The 24920-nt window shown below is 32.3% G+C and overlaps 1 protein-coding gene across 3 annotated transcripts in view; it reads left to right on the top strand.

The window, feature by feature from the left end:
* The window catches only part of LOC145248356 (outer dense fiber protein 2-like), an 80377-nt gene extending 56210 nt beyond the window's left edge, over nt 1-24167 (top strand). For 2 of the 3 annotated variants that reach the window (XM_080110276.1, XM_080110275.1), the window contains exons 14-20: nt 4678-4782; nt 9150-9308; nt 11345-11445; nt 15178-15259; nt 16339-16452; nt 21151-21243; nt 23837-24154. In XM_080110276.1, coding sequence (XP_079966402.1) covers nt 4678-4782; nt 9150-9308; nt 11345-11445; nt 15178-15259; nt 16339-16452; nt 21151-21243; nt 23837-24004 — 822 coding nt within the window. In that variant the 3' untranslated portion in view covers nt 24005-24154. Of the gene's footprint in view, nt 1-4677; nt 4783-9149; nt 9309-11344; nt 11446-15177; nt 15260-16338; nt 16453-21150; nt 21244-23836 lie in introns of all 3 variants that reach the window. The other variant, XM_080110277.1, reaches the window with a different exon arrangement.
* Nucleotides 24168-24920: the final 753 nt, after the last annotated feature.

Here is a 24920-nt window from a genome sequence, read left to right as displayed (position 1 = left end):
TTTGCTCAGTGGGGAAGCAAATAAATACCTCAGGCCGAAAGCCAGTTGTCTCAAGAGAGCTAAGTAACGTTAGTTCAATGTCGACTTCGTCATATCAGACTGTAGCTTTCATTTCGCTCCTCCTAATAAACAGGGAGCGGGTTTTTAAAAACAAACAAACCGATTTATTCACCTCATTCAAAACTGTCTAGCACAAAATTCTAACTGCTGAATACCTATCGCCGTCACGTCAATCAAAAATGCGCACCTGTTTTTTTCCAACTGCGCGTCGTGAAGGCTTCGTTTTTTTTTCACGGGCACCTGTTTTTTTTTTTTTCACATTTTCAGGTTTTTTTCACATACCCCGAAAAACACCCGGGCAACGCCGGGTACCCCTCACTAGTCTATATATATATAAAAGCGAAAATGTGTGTATGTACGTATGTTTGTATGTATGTATGTGTGTTTGTGTGTCCGCTAAAAACTTTCAACAGACAGAACAAAAATTCACAAACTTGGTATCATATTGAAGCTCCATCCTTCACCCGAAAAATATCGAAAAATTGACCAAAAACATTAATTTTTTCACCCCGAAATCGACAACGTTCTACATCAGGTCAACAAAAACCATCCTCTCATAACGACGACCGGTTCAACACATGCGTCAGATGACGTCATCACCTGATTTAGTTTAAATAGTTAAAGAACTAAATTTCATTTATGTCGTATTAGCTCAGTTGGTTAGCGCGTTAGTTCATTATCTAAACGTTTTGAGTTCGAATCATGGTGTGAGATTTTTTTTTTTTTTTTTTTTTCGATGTTTTTAAATTTAAATATTGAAGCAGGGTTATTTAAGCCATTTTTCTGTTTTTTTTTTTTTTTTTTACTTCGCTTATTCTTAGGTTTTCATTAACACCCCCGACCGACCACACACACCCAAAAACACCCGTGTACCCACCGATTTTTTAAATTTTAATATCGAAACAGGCTTATTTAAGCCATTTTTCACGTGTTTTTTTTTTGTTTTTTGTTTTTTTTTTTTGGTTTTTATTTTTCAGAAGTTTTAACGTTCGTTTTTCTGTTTTCTTTTTTGTTTTTCAGATTTTTACATTTAACATCGTTCGTTTGCCTTACGTTAGTTTTTTTTTGTGTTTTTTGTTTTGAGTAACCCCCCCCCCCCCCCCCGCTTTATTTTTCAGATAATCAAAAACCGTCCTCTCATGACGAGATCAGTTCTACGCATGCGTCAGATGACGTCATGACCTGATTTAGTTTAAATAGTTGAAGAACTGAGAGAATTTCATGTACGTCGTGTTAGATCAGGTGGTCAGAGTGTTGGGTCATTATCTAAACGTTTTGGGTTCGAATCGTGGTGTGAGATGTCTTTCTTTTTTTTTTTTCGATTTTTTAAATTTAAATATTGAACCAGTGTTATTTAAGCCATTTTTCACGTAACGTTCGTTTTTCTGTTTTGTTTTTTTTACTTCGCTTATTCTATGGCTTTTATTAACACCCCCACCCCTGACCGACCACACACACCCAAAAACATCCGGGTACTCACCGATTTTTTAAATTTTAATATCGAAACAGGCTTATTTAAGCCATTTTTCATGTGTTTTTTTTTTGGGGGGGGAGTTTAGTTTTAACGTTTGTTTTTCTGTTATCGTTTTTGTTTTTTCGATTTTTACATTTAACATCGTTTGTTTGCCTTACATTAGTTTTTTTTTTCTGATTTTTTGATTACCCCCTCTCCGGGTACCCCCCCGCTTAAGTTTTAACGTTCGTTTTTATGTTTTCTTTTTTTACTTTGCTTATTCTTAGGTTTTCATTAACAACCACACACACCTACAAACACTCGAGCAACGCCGGGTACCCTCCTTGCCTTGGATATGTGTTCATTCGTTTTCCCCCTTGTGCTTCTTATAGAGCGTGGTGTTGTCAGCAAATATACTCATCTCGGAGACGATTTTATCAGGAAGGTCATTTATGAATATACAGAATAATAAAGGTCCACGAATCAACCCTTGAAGTACACTCGCATTTATATCCTATTGTTTTGATGTACAACCATCAAGGGCAACCTGAATTCTTCTCTTACTTAAGGAGGATTTAATTATGTTAAGTATTCGTACAGTAATACCATAGGATCTGATTTTCATGAGAAAACCATCATGCCATACTCCATCAAAGGTCTTAGGTATATCTAGGACTACTGCCCTAGCCTCCCCTGCTTTATCCAGTGCATGGTATATACGTTCAGAGATTATAGTTAGGATATCCGCAGTAGAATAGGCTTGCCTAAACCCATACTGTTGGGAAAAGAAGTTTAGCAGCTGTGAGGTGGTGGACTAGAGCTGGATTAATTATTGACTCAAATATTTTAGTGAAAAGAAGGAGGAGGTTAATGGAGTGATAATTTAATGGGTCATTTCTTTTGCCAGAATTCTTGTAAACTGGTACCACAGAAGCAGTTTTCCAGCAGTCAGGAAAGCATGATTTGTTAAGGCATTTGTTGAAAAGTTTGGAGAGAACTTCAGCAACCTCAACGGGGCATTTTTTTAATAGTACAGCCTGGATGAGATTAGGACCACATGCTTTTGAGGTGTCTAGGTTTTTATGATATCATGTACTTGTGAAGGGGCGATTTTCAGATCATCTAGTGTGGTTTCTGTCCGCAGAGGAAAATCTGGGAGGGAGTGGTTTGCTGGGTCCAAAGTAGCAAGCAAACTGACAGGCAAGCAGATTAGCCTTCTCGGTTGGCGTGCAAACAAATTCAAAATTATTGAATAGTGGGTTGATTGACCATTATTTACTACACTGTTGTAGATTTTCCAGAAGTCACGAGTTCCTAATTTCTGCACTTCAATGTATTTTCGGTATATTCTCTCTTGGCTGTGGCTATTTCGTTCTCACAATTACTTCTAGCTTCGATAAACTTTTGTCTATTTGTACTGCATTTATGTCAAATAATTCATGGTATGCATGCTGCCTTTGAGCAGTAGCAGCTGGGCAAGTAGAAGTAAACCATTGGGGAGAGTGGGGTTTGCTATAGAACTTACATGTGGGAACATGTGCTTCAATTTCTGCTTTGAACCATTCAATGGTCTCATTTGCACACTATACAGCAGGAAGAGAAAAGATATTTCCCCGTGCAGCATCTCTGATGTGATCTTTAATAGCATCCCAGTCAAGCTTATTGTACCTATTTACAATGCCTCCCCACGGGACAGAGTTAGACACCAGGGTCGTTTTTTAACGTGGAGAAAAGGTACAAAAATAAAAATTGTCGCAGTCGTGAAGGATTTCTCCTCCACCGAAAGAGAACAAGAAATGGAAGTGCAGCATCTGAAGAACAGATACTACACTTTGATCTTGGCCAAAGCTTATTGTAGTACCTTGACGTTTTGAGCAATGGCTCTTCAACTTCAGGTCTAGACCTTTTCCTCACAACTTCCCCTGAGTTATGTTCATGTTCCGTTCTATCTCCTCTGGGATCCTCCGACCACTCTGTTGTATCAGTTAAGATAAAAATGAAATGTAATAAGTCTTCAGACGTACCTCTCCACTGTACTGTATATCGATACTCTATGGCTGACTGGGATAGCTTCTGTACATTCATATCTGATCTACCTCTGCATTCCATGTTTAAAAAGGATGTGTCCTCTATAGTATCAGATCTGACCAAATGGTTAATTGTAGGCATAGACCGATTCATACCATCCAAAAAATTCCAACAAAAACCTAACAGCCAGCCATGGTTCTCCCCAGAATGTCTTCAAATCCAACATAAACAAATTCCTGATAAACCGCCCCCTTAAGTAAGACACTTTATCAAATCTCCATTACTAATGATTACTATGATACTATCCCATTGATTACTGTACATGCAATAACCCTTATCCCCGAGTGGCTTCCGGGCCTTGATAAGTGGTGACCTCCATGTAAAAAATTTTTTTTTTAAAGTTTAGAGTGATATCTATCATTATCACAGTGTGATCAGCATTCCCCAAGTGAGCAATGGGCATTGGTTACACAATCCTCAGGAACTGTTGTCAGAAAATGATCCAGAAGTGAGGCTTGCTGATCCTGATGATCTGGAAGACAGGTTAGGAACATTACTGTCTGTGTCAAGGGATGGGATATAGAAAAGTTACGTATGATGCTATCAGCTGTGTCTGTCTAGTTAGAAAAGCCAAACCAATTACTGTGTTTAGGAGCATCCTTAAAGAATCCTTTCGGCTTGGAAGTATGCTAGATGGGGAAACTATAGTTGATTCAGTGGGAATAAATTTAAAAGGAAGACATGTATTTGTTTGGAATTGAATTGAAATTGTTTGTGACACCAGTCCCGTTCCTTTTTAGACATGGTGTGTTAAATATTAAAGTGGGTAGGTTAACTAATGGATATATTAGTTGGTACACATTAGTGATTATGCAGTAATTTGAATAGGAAACCATGTCGTTTGTTGTTGGGAATTGAATTGAAATTGTTTGTGACACCAGTTACTTTTCAAACACACTTTGTATTTTTTTTCTTTTGTAAAAAAAATCTCATCACACTGCTGTTACTTTTCAAACACACCATATATTTTTCTTCATTTGTGAAAAAAAAAAAATTATCACAAATTTTACTTACTTGAATTTTCTTTTTTTTTTTTCCTTTTCTTTTTCGAAAAAAAAAAAAACAATAACTTGCAGGTGACTCAATCTCGAAAAGAAGCCGATGAAACTTTGGATTTATTGGAAGAACAGCAAAAACAGAGCAGTCGACTTCAAAGAGATGGAGATATTGAATTAGAGAAGGTAAAAACGATAAGCAAAGTCTCAATTTTTTGGATATTTGCTCTGTCCATAATTTAAGATGGGAAATTTTACATAATTTACATTTCACGCGTCTCTTCCTATTATTCTTCCTTCATGTCTGTGGCGATCTCATACATGTCAAAACTTTTACATAAAAACATGAAAAAATGGGAAAGAGACATTTTAACCAATTTTGGCCAATTTGGTGTTGACCACAGCAGTCACATTTTTATAAAGATTTTATATGTTAAAAAATTGAGAAAAACAATATGAAAATATATCGCTTTTAGTCTTTTTAAAAAAAAAAATCATATTTTTGCAAAACTCTTTTTGGTTAATTATTTCATAATTTATATTTTAAGGATTAAAAATTTTTAAATAGTTAAAAAAAAAATTTTTATTAAGAAAAACTATGAACATATAATCTCATTGTTGACAACTGAGTGTTGTGTGTTTTCGTGTTGCATTTTAAATAAACATGGTTATTTTTACGTTCTTTTTTTTAAAATCAAGTTAAATTGTTTCTTTTAATTTCAATTTTATTCAAAGAAAAAAAATATCTTCATTAAAGTTTAAAAATATTAAAAAAAACTTTGACTGTAACGATGAAGTGCTAATTTGATGCCGAATCAGCCCAGATGCCAAAACGTACCAAACTCTGAAAAAAAACGTCACATGATCCAACAAATGATTTGAAGAAATTGCTTTATCGAAAAAAAATGTTCTAATTCAATAAATTATTGACAATAAATAATCCTCAGTGGTTGATGTGCCATAAAACACCGACAAACTAAACCGTACTCTTCTTCTTTCTCCTAATTTTCTCTTCAGTCACATGACAAAGTTAAAAACGAAAACTCGATCCCTTTATACCAAATGCTATTCTTATAAGCTTTTTTAGTCAATGGCAGATTGACATCTCAATCTGTTCAACTTAAAATTTCTCATATTTCTAGTTGAATCTTAAAAATATGGTTTGAAAAAAAAAAAGAAAATAGTCTTTCTAAAGTGAGTGGCCGACTATTGTTGAGAATGATCCAAAGGCTTTCTTTTCATTAGCTCCTACACCAAGAAGTAGGAGAGGACACTGTGCAATTCCCAAGATTACTTCACTTGTCCTTGATCATCTATAATATAAATTTCACCTGTCTGTTTAAATGTATGTATGTGTGTTTGTATATCTGCCTAAAACTTTCTACAGAGGCAGCGGATTTTCACGAGATTGGTATCATTTTGAAGCTCAACCCATCGGACGACAAATATCAAAAAATTGGCCAAAAACATTAATTCCTTCACCCTCAACTGGGCACTTATCTACAGGGAGGGGGTCGCTTTTTTCGCCAATATTTTTAAAAGTCATCCCCTCTTTTCGATTGTCTAGCCTTAATTTAAATCTACGTCACTTCTGGTTTGCCGATGAATGCAACAGCAAACACGTCGCATTTATTTTTTCACATTCTTTACCTCCTTCATGGTACGGGTTCAAACCTGCCTGCCTGCCTACTACCACTTTTTTTTTTTGTTTTGCTCAACACACACCTCTAAACACCCGGCCACCCAGACTAGTCCCATTATAATGCTGAGTGCTTAGCCAGGGAGGCATCGTCTACTATGTTTTAAGTCCTTGGTATAACCCGATTAATGATTGAAGCCTGGTCTTTTGGCCCATTTACACAATTCCTATTATGCCAAATTGGCTAGTTTAATCTGGGGGGTTTTTTTTATGAAAATCGCTCCAGACAAGGCATGAAGTCACTTGATGTAAGGAGTTATAAAAAAAAAAAATTACTATTTCAAAAACAGTCAACAGTGTTAGATGAGTAGATTCTGAGCCAGAAAAACTTTGCTGTTGGAATGTGAGGACTAAAAGACAAAGGAAGCGAGTTACGTGGCTGCTTAAATAAAACCCAAGATCTCCTGGCAAAGTCACTAAATTGCAACATGATTTTATTGTGAGAAAAAAAAATTGTGTAAGCATTAAAAAAAAAAATGTTGTTTTTTTTGCTAAAAATTATTTTAAGAGAATTTTTTGGGGTTAAAATATATTGAGAAATATACGCTTTAAATATGTAAACATTAGGTATTGGATAACTTGTTATTCTTTAGCTAATGTTTACATATTTAGAGTGTGTATTTCTAAATACAAAATGTGTATTTCTCAATAGATTTTAACTTAAAGATTCCTTATATAATTATATTTAACTACAAAAAACTTTAATGCCTACACAGAATTTTTTTCACAATAAACTCACTCTGCAATTTAGTAACTTTGTCAATTCACTTTCTAATCTTCCAAAAGTTGTCATTTATATATTTTTGTTGTTGGAATTATTTTTTATAGCAATTAAATATGAGCAGTCCAAAATGCAAAACATTTTTTTTTTTTTTTAGATTTAGTTTTACGCATTCCTTAAACCACTTTGATTTTTGTGTCCAATCAATCAGAAGACACCTTATGCTATCCCCAGAAAGTTTTTTTTTCTTTTCGTTAACTTGTTGAAAGCAAAATAATTAAAAAAAAAAAGATTTATTCAAAAATTATAAGCTAAAAAAAAAAAAAAAAAAAAAGAACAATGTCTCATTAATAAAATTTTGACTCAGAATTAACATTTAAAAATTTAGAAACATTTAAACAATTTTGTATGGGTACAGTAATTGTAGTTTCTTTACTATTGACCCATGGTGTAGTGGATAAAGTATTTGGTAAAATTCAGTTGTAAAGTTAAGTTCTTCTGAAGCTCTAAAGTTCAATCCTCAGGGCAGGCAGCATTCACAATACAATTGCGAATTACTTAGGATTTTTATGCAGACATGACTGATGGGACAAGATCATACTACCCCCGTGTAATAAATAAAAAGTTTTGTTCTTAATTCTGTGCAGATTCTGAGTTTAACAAGATACACCTGAAGAAAGTCAAGGTTACAATGACTGAAACATTGCAAAAAAGCACTCGGGATGAGAACAGTAGTTCAAAAAACCCAAATGATACGAGATGTTGATTATTTTATTGATTGTTAAATTCAGGTTTTGACTGATGTAACCTCTGATCTTTTTTCAGTCATATTTTTTAATTTAACAACTTAACAGTCAAATGGATTTGAAATTTCAAACAATTTCATTGGTGAAATATTGTTGCGACATCTGGGCGCTTGCATCTCTCACTCTTAGATACGGTTAAAAAAAAAGAGTTTCTTACCTAATTGATCAACGAAACTCCAACCCCTGTCCCATCGCGAAAATTTTGTATCCTTGTGTCTTGCAAGCATTTTAATAGAATGTGCTTTGATGAATTCAAATTGACATAAATACTTCCTAACTAACCTGATAAGCAGCAAAGTCCCACCCCTACACTGTAGAGATCCCTAGATGTCAAAAACGCCTTCTACTCTAATAGTTTCTGCTCTCAAGCTGCTAGACATTGAAATTCCCTCCTGGGTCCCTGCTTTTCTGATTACTGACATGCAGAAGTTCAAGTGTAATGCAAACAGCCGTCTCGCTGCTCAATACTCTGTATAGCGTCCCTGTAGATTTGGTTCCTAATCATAGTTCCTTTTGTCCACGTGACATTGTACCATGTTTGGGGTGGAAAACAGTATATATATATATATATATATATATATATGAACAAATGATTAATAAAACATGTTAAAAAACACTTTGAAATGAGTTAAAAACATATTTAATCTGAAAAAGAAACACTAGATAAGTGGATAGTCCTTAATCCACAGAGTTTCAAAGAAATACTTTCCTTCTCATCATAGGGTAGGAATTAGCAAAATACGGGAACGGATTTTGCAAGCAAAACTATTTGATGAAACAACAAGTCAAAGATCTTATATATATATATATATATTAGTGTTGGAATGATTAATCAGAATCGGAAAAACCTGTGCATATTTTCCATTACCAAAAATGATTCCTTTGATTATTTTTTTTATTTAATTTTGTTTATAACTAAATCTTAATAAATATTTATTGATTTTAAATGACCAGTGAAGCTAAAATCAATAGATCACTCTCTAACAAGTTTGTTTTTACATTTGAGCAAATATCAGCACATTTAATGTGCTTTTACAGTAATTGGTAAAAAAATAAAAATTTTATAGTTAAATATTTAGAGATTTATGAAGAATCGGAATCGTTAATTTAGTACAGAATCGGTAATTGTATCAGAATTGGGAAAATACTGGATTCGTCCAATTACTAATATATATATATAATGTTGCTTATTAGAATCCACAAATTCAGTTCAGACTTTAAAAATTATTGAATATTTTTATTTAAAAGGTGAAAATCTTGAAACAAAAAAAGAAAACTTATTTTTTAGTATAAAACTTATGGATTTTCTATTTTGTTCCATTCTAAGGTGAAAAAACGTCTCCAGCAGCGTCTGCAAGAACTGGAACCTCTTCCTGAACTTCTCAAGAATACAGAACTGAAGTTACAGGATGCCGATGAGAAATCACGTTCGTTTGAAAAGAAGATTTCAGAGAATGGCAAAGTTATTACAGACCTCACAACAAAGGTTAAAACGTGTTTTTTTTTTATTGGTTTTGCATTGGGGAGGGTCTGGACAAGTGCCAACTATAAGTATTTCTTAAAACGTTTTGTTTTTAATCATTACTAGCAGGGAGACATGACGTTGCCCGGGATTAAATGAGGATCATTGAATGTTCCATACTTCCAATATTTTTATTGTCAGTAAAATTATTGAAATCGCTCATTTATCAATCAAATCAATTGATTGTTTGCTTTAGTCGAGGATCCACCATAGTGCACCAGTAAGAAGTGTCACATCCCTCCTCATAGTCTACATTGCACTGTAGAGAACGTACTGTTGATTTTATAAGATTATTTTTCTATATAATAGCTTGAATTAAAGTTTAAAATGCAAAGGTCAAGCATCATGCTTCAATCGTGCTCTAAACAGAAACATTCATTTCGAATGTGCCCTTGTTTTATCAAAGAACCTACTGTTCATTTTATATGTTGGGCCTTTTTGCTTGTGATGTGAAAAACTTCTCAAATGCACTTGTGATGTTAGGCTGTATAAGAGTGTTAACTTTGGTCAAACTCAGACCTTTAATCAGATTTTTTTTCAATTATCAATTTTCGATACTTATTGGAGACATTCTGATAAAAAAACCTATCTAAGAACACTCTCAGACACATGAAGTACTTTTGTGTGAAACTTTTTAAAAATTAGCCTGGCCGTTTTGAAGTCTATAGAAAACAAACTTGCAGACACACAGACAAAATGCTTTTTATATATATGTAGAGAAGAAATTTCTAAAATGTTGTGGTGTAAATAGTTTGCAAAACTTTCAATTTTTTCAAACATGAGGATTTACTAAGAATTTTCAATGAATTTATATTCAAGAGTTTAAATGATTACAATTTCCTTCCAAATCTTAAAGTTTGCAAACGAATTCATTTTTTTTATACTTGTACAGTTTAATCAAGACATTAAAAAATGAAAATATCGAAAAAAAAAAAAAAAAGGTTATAGTGTACGTATCCGTTATGGACTGAAGATCTCTGAAAAAAAATTTCACTGAATTTGATCGAGTAAAAAAGCGGAAAAACATGTTTTTATGAGAGCGCGTTGAAGGTAGCCATCTTTGAATTTTTTTTTAACACACTACGGGGAGATAACTCAGTTTAAGTGCTGACACTCCCTCCCCATCTTTAATACTAGCTTTTCTTCCTAAAAATCGAACCTTTGCTCGGTATCATAGCAAATTTTTTTTTCACTGTAAAAAAAAAACTGCATGATGAAATTAAGTGAAATTTTTTTTTTCTGAACTTCATAACGGATGCATACAATATAAACTTTTTCGATATTTTCATTTATTAATGTCTTGGTTAAACTGTACAAGTACCCATTTTTTTTGACTAATGACAAATAATTAAAAAACTTGTTTACAAATAAAACAAAACTTGCTTTTACTTTCATCATCTTTTTTAAATAGTATTTTAGAATTTCGTTGCATTTTGACTTTCAATAAATAATTGAGTAAAAGAAAATAGATGAGAAATCGATTTTAAAAATGTCGGTTTAAGCTAAAACAGTGTTGCATACTTGTCATACCAAAAATAGTGATATATCCAAAAATTACGAAAAATCATTGAGTAGCTATTTCTAGTTAAAAGTAATTTTTACAGAAAATTGGGTAAAATTGCATTTTTCTTAGACATTATATAATGTACACAGTATGAGTCTACGCACAGGGGACATAACTCTGAAATGGCTACAATATTTGTTGTCTATAGCGATACTAAAACAAAATAGCATTTGGCTTACTTGATGAATTTTTGTAATATTTGGATATATTACTATTTTCGACATGACAATTAAGTATGTGATATTGTTTTTGTTTAAAATGATATATTTTTTAAAAAATCAATTTATCGACTATATCTTAAGAAGCACCAAAAAAAGTAAATAAAAAATGTTTATCGTGTAAGTCGGATTGAAAAAAAATCGCATAAAAAGTTATTTTATAATTTATCAATACAGAGATTTTGTTTTTATTTTATTTTTTTTTTTTTTTTCTGCAGATTGAACGTTTAAGTGATGTGTATGAACAACTAAAAGAAAAATCATATCGAATCCAAGAGGAGAATCGAATGCAACAAAGTAAAATTGAAACATTGGAAAGGTAAACTTTTTTATGAGGAAGGGGTGGGGGTATTAGTCTCATCTATATATATAAAAGCGAAAATGTGTGTTTGTATGTCTCGCAAAAACTTTAGACACGGGTCATGGATTTTCACGAGATCAGTATCATTTTAAAGTTCCAACCTTCGCCCGACAAATATAAAAAAATTGGCCAAAAGCATTAATTTTTTCACCCTAAAATCATCAGTTTTCTACAGGGAGGGGTCAGCAAAAACCGTCCTCTCATGACAAGTTCGCTTCTACGCATGTGTCATACGACGTCAGAACATGATTTACTTTAAATATTAAAAAGAACGACACAATTTCGTTATCTAAAGGTTTTGGGTTCGAATCGTGGTGTGAGATGTCTTCTTTTTTTTTTCTTTTTTTTTTTGATTTTTTTAAATTTTAATATTGAAACAGGGTTATTTAAGCCATTTTTCATGTGTTTTTTTTTGGGGTGGGGGGTATTTTTCAGATTTTTTAACGTTCGTTTTTCTGTTTCGCGTTTTCTTTTTTGTTTTTCCGATTTTTACATTTAACATCGTTCATTTGCCTTACGTTAGTTTTTTTTGTGTTTTTTTTAAATATTTACTTCGCTTATTCTTATGTTTTGATTAACATCCACTCCCCCCGCCCGAGCACACACACCTCGAAACACCCGGGCAACGCTGGATACCCCCACTAGTGAAATTATAAAAGCAAATTACATTTCTGAATTTTTGAGATGAGGATTGGTTATTTGTATTGTTTGGATTCTTTGGACTACTGTTTTCATCTTGAGTGTCATTTTCACAACATTTTGGTTGATGTAACCTTCAACCTTCTTCAGATGTATCTTGTTAAACCCAAAAACCTTTGTCAAACTCGGCAATTTTTGGAACTAGAATTTTGAACTGTAATTTACAACTGAACTCGGGAAAGTTTCTGTCGAACTCTAGAATCTGGATGGCATTCTGAACGGAATGCTTTATTTATTTCACGGGCGTAGCATGCTCTTGCTCCATCAGCCATCACTGGATAGAGGTTCTAAATAATTCACTATCAACAGAAACATTTCCAAATTCCCCAAAATGCACTTAAAGAAGGTTGGAGGTTACATCGACAGTAGTCCAAAGAATCCAAAAAATCCATATAAAAGCAAATGTTTTAAAAAATACAAAACGTCACGTTTCTGAATTTTTGAGATGAGGATTGATTATTCGTATTATTTGGATTCTTCTTGAATGGTATTCTCACAATGGTGTTCATTCTGTTATTTTTAAAGACTAATCATAATTAAATGGAATAACAAAAGGAAATATGTAGTGGAAGAGTTTATTGGCTGCCTTTTACAATACTGATAATAACGCAGTGCAATACTTTTTTGTTTTTATATTTTAAAGTGTTCAGTTAAAGGAGGTAATGTTTAATGGTTCAAGGGAGGTAATTTAGATTATTTCACATCTCTCTTTCAAGTCCCAAAAATTTCAAACTTTGAAGCTTTCAATTTTTGTGCGAACCAGAAAAATTATAGTTAGTTTATATAAAATACCATTTGCTAACCATTTTCCTCTGATGAAAAAAAAATATTTTTGAAACCCTATGGAATAAGTAAATAATTCACTTTATCTTATATTCCTTGTACATACAATAAATGTTGTAAACCATAATTTTCAAAATTTAACTCCCTACATATATATATATATATATATATATATATATATATATATATATATATACTGTGTGTGCAAAATCAAGACTTCAAGGCAAGGTGTTAATGCTTCATTATGAAATGTGATAATTTTGTAGCTTAATCCTTAAGTCAACCTTTTTTGGCTTAAAACCTATTGGTATATGAAAATTTACTGAATTACACGAACTCAGTATATTACATATAAGTCTATATATATATATAGTCTTTGAAGTTTTTAACATTTGAAACCATACAAAAATTTACTTTTTATCATTCGTTAAAAAAAAAAAAAAATTAAAAAAAAAACAAAAAAAACATCTAGTCAGTAAGTCATTTAATCACCTGCAATCACTGCATCAACTCTCTCAAATTTACTATAATACCAATTTTTTTATTTTTTAAGGGATCATCAGTTGTTTACCATGAAACACTGTTTCAGGGATTTAAAAAACAAAACAGTATATTACATCATGGCTCCCCAGCAGTGTTGATCAAACACCACCACCCTTAATCTATATATATAATAAATATATATATATATATCTATATAGTGGGACGATGAAATTGTCGCCGCATAAAAAGATGACATACATAATTTAATTTTCGTTTGATGAAAAACGGTTTTCCCTTTTTGTTGCAGACCATCTACCAGCTGACCAGTTGTGTACAAATCCCAAGAGCAATAGGAGCCTTCTATCATGTCTGAAAGTGACACAATGTTCAATGAGCGAGATTGGAGATGTGCTACTGTACAACTCCTGCTCTCTACCGATCCAAGTTATGACAACAGGACCATTGCCAGCACCCTCAAAATGCAAATTTGGATGGTTCAACATTTGAGGGCATAGCTCAACAAAGTTTCTGGCCGCGGTTATGGTCTTTGGTTTCAAGTGAGGATCACATCGTGTCACCTTACATCTACGAAATTAGCTTGAAAATCAAAACCAAAGTTTACCTGGATGTGCTAAAGAGTGATGATCCTCTGCTGTAATCAAGTGGTTACTGGCAGACCCTGAGTGTGGCAGCAGGACTCCGCGCCAACCCACAAGTCCAAAAAGAAGCGTGCTACGACTTTGTAACCTTCTCTCACTGGCCCTCCTCCTCCACCAACCTGAATTCGCTGAACTACTTTGGTCATACATCAGGGACATCACCAACATGACCTCTTTCAACACCAAAGCCAGCCTGATTGCCACCATCCACTGAGCATTCGCCGAGCTCCCGCCAGTGCTTGTGGAAAAGGCATGCTCTCAGTTCCAAACCTGTATAGAGGCGGTGATTGAGGCTGAAGACAGCTACATTGAATAGATGTCAGCTCTACTACATAATCATGTTACCTGAATTGATTTTTTTCAATAAAAGTTTTAAAATAAAGCTGTAGTGTTGTTTTCTTTAGGCGACAATTATATCATTCCACCCTATATGTGTGTGTGTGTGTGTGTGTGTGTATATATATATATATATATATATATATATATTTCTGTAGAAATATATTTTCTTATAATATATATACCAATCCTTATTAAAGAAGCTCAGTGTAATTACAGAGCAATATAGTGAATAAATGACAAAAGACTATATTCCAAAATTCATGATGTTGACCATCTTATAATTTATTCCTTTAATTTAGTTGGCATTTACAATTCTTGACAGTATGTTTTGTAGCACAAAATCAATAACTTTATTATATCACTCAGTGAATCTATTATGCCCTTAACTCATCAGAAGAAATAACAACAATCCGTCAAAAGGAAATGGAATGTGATTTGACATGATTAAAATCCGAAAATTGGAAAAGAAGTTGCAAATACCTTTAATATGTTCCCATTACGCCATTTTGAATTTAAAATGGCGTAATGGAAACTCATTATATATATACACACACATAAACACATTATACACATACACACACACACACACACACTCATTTAACTTAATGAGGAGTACAATTACTCAACATAATTCATGTTATCATACTGATATCGGCTACTCACTTCTTGTCTCATGACTAATATTTGTTGCCTGTTTTTTTTTTTTTGTTTATTTTTTTTTTTGCAGAAAGTTATGCGAATCGGAAGAGCAAAATCGTGAATTGCAAAAGAGTATTTCAAAACGAGAAGAGACGATCCATCAAAACAATGTGAGTGAATTGCACTAAACACATCCACCCCCATCCCCCCTTTTTTTTCATTTTTTTATTATTGCAGAGAAAAAAATGTTTGAGTTATTAAATTACATGGGTAACATTTTGTAGGGGATACAGGATAGTCCATGAAACCAGTTGTGATGCAAGGAGTTAAAAAATAAAAACAAAGTTAAAAAAACAAAAAAAAACAAAGTACTTCAAAGTCAAAAAACAGCCAACATTAAGTGTTAGATGGACAGATTCTGATAAAAAAAAAAACAGCAATTATTATCCCTTTTTCAGAAGCATTGCTCATGGAATATACAGACAAAAGGACAAAATAAGGGAAGTGAGAATTATGAGGCTGCCAAAAGTACACTTAAGGGTCACATTCTACTTCTAATAGTGAAGCCCCTAATTTGGGAGATTTGAGGAGTGTGGAATTTAGTTGCTTATATTCCCAAATTCATTATTTTAAAAATAAGTGCGTCTGAAAACACATTTTAAAGATTGCGTCAAGCCGGCCTAATGGTTATAGAGTGCGCACGTGCAGTCAGCACCAACCCTATTCAGAGTTTAACTGGCTTCCTCCAAAGGAGGAAGTTTCATGGGAGTATGAAATTCACAAGCGGTCCCTAGTCGCATGTATATCCCCGTTAGGGGAGATGACGACGTTGGGTTTTTGCAACTTTTTGCAGGGAGTTGTCGACGTCCTCCTACATACAGTATAATTTATATACGGCATAATCATGTTGACACGCCGGTTCCCATCAGATCACTGAAGTTAAGCAACGTTGAGCCTGGTCATTACTAAAATGGGTGACTAATTTGGGAAGTTCAGGTGCTGTAATGGTTATAGTGCTTGACATTGTCTTTTTTTTTTTACTTACGAGAAGTGAATTGTTTAGAAAAAACAATACTCGCACGAACACGTCTCAGTTTCTGCATAAATTTAGATATAATATTTTTGCATATTGTACAACAGAGCAACGTTGGGCGGCTGCTAGTATATATATATAAATTATAGTTGACCTGTTGATTACAGATTGACAAAAATGACTGTAAAGACTGAATTTTCTTTTTGTTCTTTTTAGTTGCATCTTGAAGAAAAAGCCAGAGAGAACATGACGCTTACCAATCAATTGGAGAATGCACTTAGCGACTTTAAACGCCAGACAGATACAGCCACTGATCGGATCATGTCAAAGGTCAGGAGATTTGTTCTAAATTTGGGTCAGCACATTAAAGTCATTTTCTGATTCTTTAGCAGAAATTTATTTTCATTTGTTTGTTTTGTTTTGTTTTTATTTGTTTATTTTTGTTTTGTTTTTATTTGTTTATTTTTATTTTGTTTTTATTTGTTTATTTTGTTTTGTTTTTATTTGTTTATTTTATTTTGTTTTTATTTGTTTATTTTTGTTTTGTTTTTATTTGTTTATTTTTGTTTTGTTTTTATTTGTTATTTTGTCTTGTTTTTATTTGTTTATTTTTGTTTTGTTTTTATTTGTTTATTTTTATTTTGTTTTTATTTGTTTATTTTTATTTTGTTTTTATTTGTTTATTTTATTTTTTTATTTGTTTATTTTTGTGTTGTTTTTATTTGTTTTTTTGTTTTTATTTGTTTATTTTTGTTTTGTTTTATTTGTTTATTTTTGTTTTGTTTTATTTGTTTATTTTTGTTTTGTTTTATTTTATTTTGTTTTTATTGGTTTATTTTATTTTGTTTTTATTTGTTTATTTTATTTTGTTTTTATTCGTTTATTTTTATTTTGTTTTTATCCGTTTATTTTTGTTTTGTATTTATCCGTTTATTTTATTTTGTTTTTATCCGTTTATTTTATTTTGTTTTTATCCGTTTATTTTATTTTGTTTTTATTTGTTTATTTTTGTTTTGTTTTTATTTGTTTATTTTTGTTTTGTTTTTATTTGTTTATTTTTGTTTTGTTTTTATTTGTTTATTTTGTCTTGTTTTTATTTGTTTATTTTTGTTTTGTTCGTTTATTTTGTTTTGTTTTTATTTGTTTATTTTTGTTTTGTTTTATTTGTTTATTTTATTTTGTTTTTATTGGTTTATTTTATTTTGTTTTTATTTGTTTATTTTATTTTGTTTTTATTCATTTATTTTTATTTTGTTTTTATTCGTTTATTTTTGTTTTGTATTTATCCGTTTATTTTTGTTTTGTATTTATCCGTTTATTTTATTTTGTTTTTATCCGTTTATTTTATTTTGTTTTTATCCGTTTATTTTATTTTGTTTTTATTTGTTTATTTTTATTTTGTTTTTATTTGTTTATTTTATTTTGTTTTTATTTGTTTATTTTATTTTTTTATTTGTTTATTTTTGTGTTGTTTTTATTTGTTTTTTTGTTTTGTTTTTATTTGTTTATTTTTGTTTTGTTTTTATTTGTTTATTTTTGTTTTATTTGTTTATTTTTGTTTTGTTTTATTTGTTTATTTTATTTTGTTTTTATTGGTTTATTTTATTTTGTTTTTATTTGTTTATTTTATTTTTTTTTATTCGTTTATTTTTATTTTGTATTTATCCGTTTATTTTTGTTTTGTATTTATCCGTTTATTTTTGTTTTGTATTTATCCGTTTATTTTATTTTGTTTTTATCCGTTTATTTTATTTTGTTTTTATCCGTTTATTTTATTTTGTTTTTATTTGTTTATTTTTGTTTTGTTTTTATTTGTTTATTTTTGTTTTGTTTTTATGCGTTTATTTTGTTTTCTTTTTATTTGTTTATTTTTGTTTTGTTTTTATTTGTTTATTTTTGTTTTGTTTTTATTTGTTTATTTTTGTTTTGTTTTTATTTGTTTATTTTGTCTTGTTTTTATTTGTTTATTTTTGTTTTGTTCGTTTATTTTGTTTTGTTTTTATTTGTTTATTTTTGTTTTGTTTTTATTTGTTTATTTTATTTTGTTTTTATTTGTTTATTTTGTTTTTTTTATGTGTTTATTTTTGTTTTGTTTTTATTCGTTTATTTTGTTTTGTTTTGTTTATTTGTATTTTTAATTAGTTTGTTGTTGTTGTTCTCGGTAGGAGTTTGAACACAGATCATCATCAAAGATTTTTCTCTGTTAACAATCTGTAATGTTCCCTGGAGTTTAAGGGACAACAAGTTTACCCAGATTTCCAGTACTCTCCACCTCTTTCAATAACTTTTACATTATCCATTTACTGTTGATTTCTTGCTGGCACTGCCACTGGAATTCCGGTAGCAATAAGCCTTTCCAAAGTCCCAGTTCTCTTTGCACTCATCCAATGAAGGTCTGGTTATTTCTTTCCTTCCTCAGTCTTTCCATTCTCCTTGACCCCTCACAACTATTTGATGTGATATCAATTGATGCCGACACTACAATTTTTTTCTTTTGGTGGGGGATGGTCTGTAACTTACAATAATACGGTTTCAGTTTTCTTGGTTCCAGATGGTGTTTCTTTGTTTTGTTTTACTTCTGTTGTAGTTTACATATGATCAGTTTGTGTTTGTAGCTCATGTGTATTAGTCTCCGCATTCACGGGTTTTCATTAATATTTCAGCCATTTTTTCTTTATTGTTATCCATTGTATCTTCTCGGTGATCCCCCTGATTCCAATCTCTCCCATTCTTTTTCTTTTTTTTTTTTTTTAAGTTTTTTTTTTAAAGTTTTTCGGGATTGTTCCTAGTGCTCCTACTATTATTGGTATTATCTTGACTTCTTTCATCTTCCATATCCCTTTCAGCTCTCTGGTCAGTTCCACGTATGTGCAATGCATGCTAACCTTGCTAGTCATATATAAGAATGGAATGACAAATATTTTTTTATGCTTATTATTATTAAAAACCATATGGCAATCCAAAATAAAATATCGGGGAAACTTGTGAATATACTTATCAGTGGAAAATATTAGTGTTCACCAAAAATTATGGAAAATAACAAATAGAATTTAAAAAACAAAAAAAAATAAAAAGCTTACCCAGTGTTGTCCGGTCGTAAAATATGTTGAAATATGATATTTTAATGAATGCAGATTTCATATTATAGAATCAATACTCCATTGATTATTATATTGTACCCAATATGTAATAGTGATTTCAAAAGTTTTTTAAAAATATGACTTGGGTGTCATCAGTTGAAATCAAAACTAAAACATATAGCTGTCTTGCCTTAATCGTTAAGTTTGAAAAGTTTGCTAGAAATGATGTTATGACATTAAAATTTGAGACGGGGCAAACAAATTCAGATTTTTAATATAATGACAGATAAAAGCAATTTAATATTTCGAGTCCACAAACTCTGAACAACAAGTCAGCGTGTCGTCGTCATATTTGAAGAAAAAAGAATAATCTTCTGCAAAAAGTTTAGTTGGATACGGATGTCGTTCAGAGTTTGTGGTCTTTGAAGAGTAAATTAAATTTATTTTTATTAAAATTCTACTCGATAATTTTCCATAATTTTTAGCATGCACTAATATTTTTCGCTAATAACTATATTCAGAAGATTTTTGTAGTTTTATTTTCAAATACCATGTTTCACTTGAGTTTCAATAAACACGAGTAAGACAAACTTACTGACGGCAGGTCTTCTGCCAAATTAAAAACAGCTGATTGTTCTCGGCATACAAACATTTGCAGAGGTCGATTGGTTCAAGTATCTTGGCTCCATAATTACCACAATCGGTAAAGAGGAGGGAAACAGCCTCAACCATATCAGCAATGCTTGCATCGCCTTCTGTTGACTTCAGTTGCAGCTCTCATCTTGAAAAAAATTAAGGTTGAACACCAAAATTAGAATCTACCAGACCTTGTCCACACCACTTTTCTTTATGGCTGTGAGACTTAGCCTATGATGTATGCAAACTTGAGGCATTCAATCGTCACTGCCTATGCCGCATTCTCTATTTATCTCCGACAGTAAAGTTTGCACTTACTGCAAGATCCACTCCCTCAAAAAAATCTCTTTGCCAGATGCCTTCGTTGGTTCAACAACACCCAGATAACTTCATCCATGAAGTCATCGACCCAGCACCACCAATAAGGCTGGAAGAAATGTTGTGGTGGTTAACTCAAAACCTGGCTCAGAATGGTGAAGCAAGATGCTAAAGTGATTCCGGGTCTACACGTTTACGGGGTCCATCGATGAAACCTCGAATGGCTTGCACTCCTAACGGAAGCAGCCTTGAATCACTGTGTGCGGAACATGGTGAACTTGTTGTAAATTGGCCCAATTGATCCACGATGAATATCACAACTATGACTATGATGTCTGGAGTCTGAATAAAAATAATCATATTTTTCTTTTAAGAAATGACTGAAAATGTTCACCTATCCTCATCTTCATAATTGTCCGCTTCTGTATCCTGGTATATCTGACATCCATCTTCTGATGCTAACAGATCAGGCTGTCTGAAAACATTGGCTTCCTCGCCTAAAGTGCACCAAACATTGATGTTATTGTTTTGTTTTTTTCCTTTCTCTTACAAAACTCAATCATATTCTGCAAAACGAAAACAACAATTTTTCTTTAAAAAACAACCAAACTAAACTCGAATAAATATTTGAAGATATAAAGAACTTGAAAAATAAAAACTTTTGTCTAAAATGACTGGATTCGGCATTAAATAACCTGAAAAGGGTTGATATGCCATAAAACCAAGCAACCAAACTTACATCTTTCCAATGATTATAAGATTTTTTTCTCTGCGGCACTGACAAGATCATTGCTCTCATATCTTCTCATATTATTTGCTGCTAAAAGGCAAATCAGTTGTGCATGTTCTTATTTAGAAAATCCAAAATGATGATCGGAATTTAATTTTGAATAAAAAGAAGGAAATTTTTTTTAACGAAAAAAAAATGTTAAAAAATTGTAAAAAAAAAATGTCTTTTGTTTGAGAGACGTCCATTTTGTTTTGTCTTTGGCAGGAAAGATCATCACATGCGAAGATTCTTGAAATGGAATCACAAATGAGCCAAACCCGAGCTGACATTGCACGCGTGAAGAGGGAAAAAGAAGAGGTGAGTCCTTTAGGAGACAACAGTAACGTTGCTGCTCTTTTTTTTTTTTTTTTTTCTTTTTTTTTTCTTTTTTTTTTTTTTTGCTTCTATTTCTGTGTTTTTTTTCTGTTTTTTTTTGTCTTTCTGTTTTTTTGTTTTTATTTTTTCTTTTTGTGTTTTTTGTTTTGTTTTTGTTTTTTTTTTCTGTTTTTTTTTGTTTGTTTTTTTGTTTTTTTTTCACAATTCTACCTCATTAGAGCTCATCCATTCTCCAGATCTGTTAGGATGAAAACATGTAGTAAGGAATTCACTTTTTCTCTTCCCTGTAACTTCTTTCTCGCAGATGTTGCGAGCCTGTCTCTGCTCTATCGTTATCTTCATGGCAAGTGCTCGTCTGAGCTCTAATCTATGGTCCTTCCCTTGCCAAACTTTCACAAAAAACATTCATCTAGCTCAAACCACTATCAATAATTTCTCACACTTTTTATCTGTGTGTATAGAGACAATAAGTGCACAGTTTGATGTCAGTGTGGGAACTGTACAACAATTATTTGCAAGGAACCGAAGATGCGGAAGATTTGTAAGAAGTTGTCCCAAGGGTGCCTAGAGAAAATCATAGACTATTTGACCAAAATGGGTATCAGATTCTCACTCTCCTTATAGTTCAGACCTTGTCCCCTGTGTCTTTTGGGTATTCTCTAAACTTAAGGAAAACCTTAGAGGCTATCGTTATGAGACGATTGAGGAGATGAAAGAGGCTATGATGAGGATCATCGACACGCTCACACAAGAGGATTTCCATGGGGCTTTAAGAAGTTGTTGGAATGATACAACAAGTGTATTGCAGCCGAAGGAGATTACTTCAAACAAGACTAGAGTTTCACATGTGTACTATCAATAAAAGTGCCCATACGAAAAAAGTTTGGAAACTTATTGAAGGTATTTCATATCTTCAGTGAAAGTCCAGAGTCAGACATAAAGCAATTTCAAAGAAGGAGGAGCAAGAGTAGGAATGGAAGTTGATGTTGCAGACAGTTTGAGCAAGTGTGCATCTCCGGGCCGTCGAGTCCATTGAAGGCTCTGGCCAAAGGGCTCTATAATAGATCTTATATGTGTCGGTTTGGTTGAGGCTTGAACAAAGATCTCCAAGTCTGTCATTCAACCTTGTGAAGTGAGTGCCACTTTTCCAAAATTTTAGGTTGACTATAAAATTCTTGCAGAATTTAAATTTTGATTTCAAATGATGTATTTTCAAATAAGTTCTCATTATAATACCTTTACTTTATATATCATTTTAAAGAGCGTTTTTCGCTCTGTCTAATCTTTTAAATTACAATCGTTTTAAAACAAATATGTCTTCTTTTCAGAACGTTGAATACAAGATGAAAAAAAGCAAATTTGCACAATTTTCTTATTTCAATTCAAGCTAGGCCGAAAACCTGCTGAAATAGCTCACGATATCAATGAAGCATTTGGCTGAGGAAACACTACTCAACACACAGCACAATGGTGGTTTAAGAAATTTTGTGGCGACGAGTCTTGAAGATGATGAGCGTAGTGGTCAGCCATCAGATGTTGACAACGATCAATTAAGAGTCTTAGTCGAAGTCAATGCATGCACAACTGTTTGAGAACTTGCTTCCGAATCAGACATAATATATATGATGATTTCCAATCACTTGAGAAATGGTTGATATGCCGTCAAACAGTCAACCAATCTTATTGAAAGGATTTCAACTCTACCAGTTTCTTTTTTTTTTTGCTTTGTTTCCCTTCACTTTTTTTATTATTCCTATTTACAATGCCTCCCCACAGGACAGAGTTAGACACCAGGAGGTGGGAAATGGGAGCTGGATAGTAACTGTGGTCTGTAGGGTGATCCCTACATTGATCAAGTTTAGATATGTGGGGTTACCCCCACATATGGTCTTTGCTGGTCATTGCTTGCAGCATCTGTCGGAACAGATACTACACTTTGATCTTGTCCTGAAGGCCAAAATTTCACTTTTTTTATTGTTGGTCCCCAGACAAAGGAGGAATTGGACCTAGTAATTGATCCTGCTCGTCCGTTCATGTTTGTTTGCTTGCACTTTTCTCAATAACCACGCCTCAGATTTTGTGAAATTTTGCACAAACATTACTCCTGGTGAAAGTAAATTTTAGCCAAAATGGATTTTCCAGGATAACTCTGGTTACCCCCCCCCTGGGGGAGGGGCCATTATAGGCGTAAAATTGTCCCAAAATCTTTTGTTTGTTTGTTCGCACTTTTCTCAATAAACCCACTTTGGATTTTTTTTTTAAATTTTGCACAAACATTAGTCATGGTTGAAGTAAATTTTTGGCAGACCAGATTTTCTGGGATAACCCTTGTTGCCCTCTTCGGGACCATTATAGGGATAAAATTGCCCCCAAAATAGTTTGTTTGTTCGCACTTTTGCAAAAACATTAGTCATAGCGAAAGTAAATTTTTCACTCCTGGAGGAGGACCATGCATGCTCGACTTGTTTTTATTGTTTACTTTGTTTTTATTAGCTTTTTTGTTATGTTTTTATTGTTTCCCTTTTTATGTTTTTATTGTTTATTGTTTCTCTTTTTATGTTTTTATTTTATTCAGAACGAACGCAAATTCAATTCTCGTTTATATGACTTGAAAGATCGCCTGGAACAATCGCACAGCACAAACCGAAGTTTGCAGAACTACGTCCAGTTTTTAAAGAACTCTTATGCCAATGTCTATGGAGATATGTCGGGAGGAACACAATATCGGTCAGCTCTGCTGTGAGAAGCTGTCACCATTATACTAGACTTCTTCGATTTCTTATTTTAAAAAAAAAATAACAAAAAGACAAAGTCATCCATTTTGAATAACTGAATAATCCCATTTTTACTATATTCAGTTTTTTATACGACGTACAGATGTAGATTAAAAAACAAAAAAAAAACAATTATTATTCTGTGGTATTTGCTGCGGTGTTAGGTTTTGGGTGTATCTGTTTTACTTGCCTCCCCACAAGGCAAGAATTAAACACAAGTTTGTTTTTTAATGTGGAGAAAGTCCCTCTTTCCTAAAAGGAACACTCTGGATTAAGGAAAAAAAATTAAAATTGCCTCAGTCTAGAAGGATTTTCCCTCCTGACTGAAAACAGAAAACAGAAAAAATTAAAGTATCAGAACAGATACTACATTTTGATGTTTGATATATATATATATATATATATATATATATATATATATATATATATATATACACACACACACACAAAAATAACAAAACACAGGCCAACCAGTGATTTGGGGGGGGGGGATATGGACATTCACCTATAAGTAAAATGAATTGAAATTAAAAATTAATAAACAAAGTCATGATTGTGATATCTGATTTTATTGATTGGTCAATGCAATGTAACTCACCACTATATATATATATATATATATATATATATAAAGTGAGAATATGTGTGTGAGGACACTTCTCAACCTATATACTCAACTAATTTTTTATCTACAGACTTGCAAATTTGATATATAGAGTAGTATATAGGGCATTCAGACATGTGGAAAACTTTTTAATCAGTTTTCATCTGGAAAGATGGACTACTAAGTGGTCAAAATTGATACGTGGAAGCCATCGGATTTTTATCTGTTTGTCAACTGTTTCAGAGGGTTTGAAAACACTTTTTATAGATCATGTCAAGCTG

Source organism: Euprymna scolopes, chromosome 26 (genome assembly GCF_053919585.1).
Source record: "Euprymna scolopes isolate OS-2025 chromosome 26, ASM5391958v1, whole genome shotgun sequence".
Lineage (NCBI taxonomy): Eukaryota > Metazoa > Mollusca > Cephalopoda > Sepiida > Sepiolidae > Euprymna > Euprymna scolopes.
The sequence above is the reverse complement of the archived record's forward strand: the minus strand, read 5'-3'. Positions and strand labels throughout refer to the sequence as shown.